The following is a 5,313-nucleotide window of genomic DNA, read 5'->3' on the forward strand; positions in this document are numbered from 1 at the left end:
TTTTCCTTCACTTTTTCCTGTAATTTATCAGGCTGCAATGAAACAATATGAATCTAAACTACCACCTAACAGCAGCATGTCTCACAGCAGCTTTATTGTAGGGACCGCTTTCGTTCCAGACAATTTTTTGGAAACTTTCTTTATATCTATGGAGACAAAATGACATAAAGCTGTAAAGATATTTTTTCTAACAAAGTTGAAATCAGGTGAGGAGGATGGCACACTTGAAAAACAGCTGTTTTACTCTGAAGCTTTTACTTTGGAGACATTTTAAGCAAAATTTTAAGTGTCATTCTACATGTTCATGCAATAGACAACAATTGATTCTAATCATTGGTTTTTGTCTCATTGCAGCTGAAGACAGAGTTGGAGCTTTCCTCCCAGCAGCAGAGCAGACTGAATGAGGTTATTCGTGCCATCACACAGGTAAGAGTTGAGTTGTATTATTATTAACAGTTTGCTAGAATGTGTTTACGTGTTTTAATGTTCAAAAACAAGTTAATTTTCTCATACTGTACTTTGTTGCTGTTGGCCCAACAAAAGTGAGGCTGCTGCAATTAGTCAACATAATCGATGACATCAATGCTGGAAATGTGACGACATCGACGTTTCTAATTGACGCACATTTTTTAAAAGAAAAGGAAATGTTTTTCTTCAGAGATCGTCTGCACTCAGCGTGACGGTTTTAGATAATTGCGGTGTCCAACACAGTAAAATGTGAACGTTTCCAAAGATCCAAAGGCTGCAGAAGTATGGCCGTACTTTAAATGATGTTTGAAACAAAAAGGTGGCTCATACACGGTGCAGAGTTTCAATGGCAGACCACAGGAACACACAAGGATCTGAATAGAAACATTCAACACGGAAGCACGTTATAGTTGTTTGCTTCTCACATATAATGGATTTTAATACAGCTGCATTTCCGATAGCTCTGTTCATGTAAACCACTCATCACTACTAATCTTCTTTAATGCAATTTTATAACCTCAACGTCATCTGACACCATGTATAGAGCTTAGAGACAACTGAAAGAAGAGAAGGAGTTGCTTTTGCTATTTCATGCTTGTAAATCACCTGTTATGTTCATGTTGTGCTTTGTTTCATATACAGAAACTTCTATTCTGTTTCTACTGACCTTCTTTATTTAGTTTTATCATATAGGAGTTTCCATGTTAACCAAACAGTTAGCCCCACAGTTTGTTAAAATAAAATGAGCTTAAATGCTTTTTTTTTTTTTTTAGGAAAATTAACCATTTAGAATAACTAGTAAAATAGTTGATGAATTAACCAATAGAAAAGCAGCTCTACAACATTGGTGCTGTAATGTCTGATCTCAGATTATTAGCTGAGACATGTAGCCCTCGCAGAAGCAGCTTTACATAGAGAACAATGGCTACAGACTACAGACAGCTGCTCATTCTTTGCTTGAAACTAGCCAGGCATTATGCAAATGTGTTACACAGTGAATTAGATATCTAACAGAAGTAAAGCCTCAACTTCAAATGAGGCATTTCAGGCAGGTAAGGAGCAGTGTTTTCTGTGGGAGAGCCCTTTGGTGTGGACTTTCTAAGTTTGCAGAGCTTCAAAATACATTTAAAAAGCAGCTATGTAATACACTGAGGGCATGGACAACCCTCCAAAAAACACCATATAGGCTCTTTAATATTCCAACTTAGCACACTGAATGATGATTGTCGGTTACTCTACCTGTATGACAGCTCTCGAGAATGTGTAATCAGCCCTCTTCTTTCTACTTACATGCAAGATATTGTGTAATCTAACAGATGTGATACTCACTGAACACATTATAAACTGCTCATTTGTGTGTCCTTTGCTCTTTGTGTGCTCTGCTCCTTATTTCGCAGATCATAACGTTCTCGGGAGCCATTGGTTTGCAGTCCAACAGTGCCTGTTTGGTGGGCCATTTGCATTTGGCGCACATGTCCACGAGTCACAGTCACACAGCAGGTAACACGGATGTATGATATGACCTTAGAAGTGAATTTGAGCCAATCAGATGTTTCCCAGATGGTGCTGGTGACAGATCAGAATCTAAACATCTGATTGTACAGGATAGAGGGAGAAAAGTAAACCCTGGACACACTAATAAAATATTCTTGTGGGCTCATCAATTCTTTAAAATGTACGTAATTTATAACGACTGAAACTTCGATACGTTCTGCCCTCCTTCAGTTCCTCAGGATTTTAGTTACCTCTCAGAGAGAAGTGTCATCAGATCCATCACTGACTTCATCACAGAGGCCGGAAAAAAAGGTTAGTGGACTCTAAAACCTTGTCAGCGACAGCACAGTTTACATATCTGTCTTTTAACAGCACAACGTCTTCTCTCCCTTCGCATCCAGGTCCAGAGTTCTCCCATCCAGCTCTGGTTAAGACTGCTCTGACCCCCTTGGCATCGGTCGGAGCCAGTTTTCAGTATCCCCCCATCAACTGGAGCGCCGTCCTGTCTCCTCTGATGAGGCTGAGCTTTGGTAAGAGTTTTCGCGCTCTGTCTCTCTCTGTAGGGCCGGCAGAGTCAAAGCACCGACTGCGTTTTTGTGTTTGACAGGAGAGGATGTGCAGCATCAGTGTGTGGTTCTGGCAGCGTGTCAAGCTCAGTCTTCCCAGAGTGCTGCTCTCTTCCTGGGCTCCTGGCTGTCACCACCCCTTGTGCACAGTCTCAGTGTAAGTTCTTCTTAAACAGGCCTGGGTATCGGTACTTTAATAGCAGAAAAAAACATGTGTCTCCAAAGCCGGCATCACATTTATATCCGATTTCTAGACTTGTTCATAGTTTCTTGATTATAGGTTTTCTAAGGATGATACATTTTTATAAATTTTAAAATTAAGAGGGTGTCCTACAAGCAGGTCTATGAATTACAGTTCGACACAGTTTTCCCCAAAATGCTGTCAGACTTCTTAAGGTTATCTGTCTGTGGTGCTGAAGTGAAAGATGGATGCACTTTGTGCTACGTTCAGACTACAAAATAAAAGACATGCAGCCCTGGGACCAAACTTGAGCACCGATATGACAATAGAGTTTTATCTCGTGTACTATCATGACAACTGAACCTGCAGCGGAAAAGTTATGAGGTGAAGACAAACCTGTCAGAATAGCTTTTACTTTATCTTAACTTGCATGGCGTTGAGCAACAAAACCCCAATGGGCTCCTTAGCTCACAATGTAAGTGAAAAACGGACCAGGTTTTATAACCATTTCCTGCTTTAATCTCTTAAGACCCGAGCTCTTGCTTGATAGTCATTTTTTATTTGTCTTTCAAAGAGAAACAAAAAAATTAAAAAATATAAATAAAATAAAATATATTAAAGAAAATATATATATATATATTAAAAATAAATAAATAGCAAAATAAAAAACTCATAATAAAAATACAAAAATAAATACAAAAATTAACTACTGTGGTAATATAACCCAAAATGTGGTGCCCACGCATGTGGACACCAGGTCTGAAGAGGTCTAACTTCGCCACAACTTCATCCCTGACATGTCTGGTGTGTTCCTTGGTCTTCATGATGCTGTTTTTTCACTAATGGTTCTCTAACAAACCTCTGAGGCCTTCACAGAACAGCTGTATTTATACTGAGATTGAAGTACACACAAGTGGACCCTATTTACCAATTAGATGACCTCTGGAGGCAGATGGTTGCACTGGATTTTATTTAGGGGTATCAGAGTAAAGGGGGCTGAATACATGTGCAAACCACACTTCTCTGATTTTTATTTGTAAAAAATCTTTAACACCTCTTATCATTTTCCTTCCACTTGACAATTATGCACCACTTTGTGTTGGTTTGTCACATAAAATCCCAATAAAATACATTTAAGTTTGTGCTTGTAATGTAAAACCGAAAATTAGCGAACGTGTGATTTAAGAAAAATAACACATAGACATGATTTACCGCCAGCTTTCAGTACTTTTGATAATCAGCCAACACTTCCCTCTGTTGCAAAACATTTTGAGGCTCGATACCCAGATCCTGGATAAAAGAGCCTCTTTACAGACGGTCTTTCTCCTTCAGTTCCAGACTCGGGCCCACCTGTACGAGACCCTGGGTTTATGGATGAAGCACGTGGCTGAGGACAAGCTCCAGGTCTACGTGGAGAGTCTGGGCCTGCAGCAGTTCCAGGAGGACCTCCGACCCCAGCGCTTGTCCATGTGCCGCTCTCTGCTGCAGGGCCTCGCTCAGGCCATGGCCCTCCCAAACCCGCCCAACAACTGCTGGAGCATCCTCTGCTCCACCACCGAGAAGATCTTCATCCTCCTGCCCAACCAAATCCAGGTGCAGTAGGAGTGTTTGCACATTTAGAACCAGACTGGAGCTATTTTCCACACCACTAAGACTCTGCTATTGAAACTACACCCAACTAAACCATCAATGGCACTTCTACTTCAACATTTTAACCCCTGTCAGCATTAAATGACGCATCAGTTGTTTTCTCTTCAACTGACAATTCGAAAACCTTTTATTTGTCAGCTTTCATGACGTCGACATCAACTGACAACGCAGCTGCTTTAATCTCTCAATTCTCAACCGACAGTTCTGCTCAGTTCTTTGTTTACTTCATTCAACCGCTCAGGCCTTAAGCTTGAAACTGCTTTCAACTCTTACACACAGAAACAAATCGATATCAAATGTGATGCAAATGGCATAAATTGTGTTTAAAAAAATACCACTTCAGCTCTTGGTGCTTTCATTTCTTTCAGGATAACGAGGTGGATTTGTACGTGGCCATCACCAAATGTCTGTCTGAGATGTCTGACACAGAGATCGACAGGATCGCTCGAGTCTCAGAGGTACTGTATTGAATAACCACAATAATGATGTGCCTGCTTCCACTGCTAGTGTGGGTCTTACATCTCAACTATTGAATATACTTTACTGTAAATATCACTGGGATGTCTGTATATAAGATGGAAAGCCTTCTTTAGATTTTTTGCTATTTACTTTTCCCTGTTTCTTTTTGATTGTAGATTAAACAAACTACCACTTGTTCATTTCCAGTCATTATGCTAAGTGAGGCTAAAGCATCCTGGCTCTTGATCTGCACTACATAAACGTGACATTCGTATTCATCTGCTCACCTGACTCTCAGGAAAAAAAAAGCAAATTTCCCAAAATGTTTGAACTGCTCCTTTAAATCATAAACGAGCTTGAAGTCCAATTCGTCAGACTAAATGAACTATAGCTGCATTTAAATTGTTTGAGCAGCCAGGCTCATGCTGTCTGGCTGAAGTGTCGTCTTTGAAACCATCACAGGAGGGCAGCAAACACACAGGATGGTGTAGCTTT

General features: G+C 40.2%; 1 protein-coding gene across 1 annotated transcript in view; it reads left to right on the forward strand.

Moving 5' to 3' along the window:
- The window catches only part of focad (focadhesin), a 60,496-nt gene that overhangs the window by 49,317 nt on the left and 5,866 nt on the right, over nt 1-5,313 (forward strand). Inside the window, exons 32-38 of the mRNA XM_008300512.1 lie at nt 355-426; nt 1,866-1,968; nt 2,194-2,274; nt 2,364-2,492; nt 2,570-2,685; nt 4,042-4,302; nt 4,728-4,817. Coding sequence (XP_008298734.1) covers nt 355-426; nt 1,866-1,968; nt 2,194-2,274; nt 2,364-2,492; nt 2,570-2,685; nt 4,042-4,302; nt 4,728-4,817 — 852 coding nt within the window. The remainder of the gene's footprint in view (nt 1-354; nt 427-1,865; nt 1,969-2,193; nt 2,275-2,363; nt 2,493-2,569; nt 2,686-4,041; nt 4,303-4,727; nt 4,818-5,313) is intronic.

This window comes from Stegastes partitus, unplaced genomic scaffold, assembly GCF_000690725.1.
Source record: "Stegastes partitus isolate 25-593 unplaced genomic scaffold, Stegastes_partitus-1.0.2 Scaffold1553, whole genome shotgun sequence".
Lineage (NCBI taxonomy): Eukaryota > Metazoa > Chordata > Actinopteri > Pomacentridae > Stegastes > Stegastes partitus.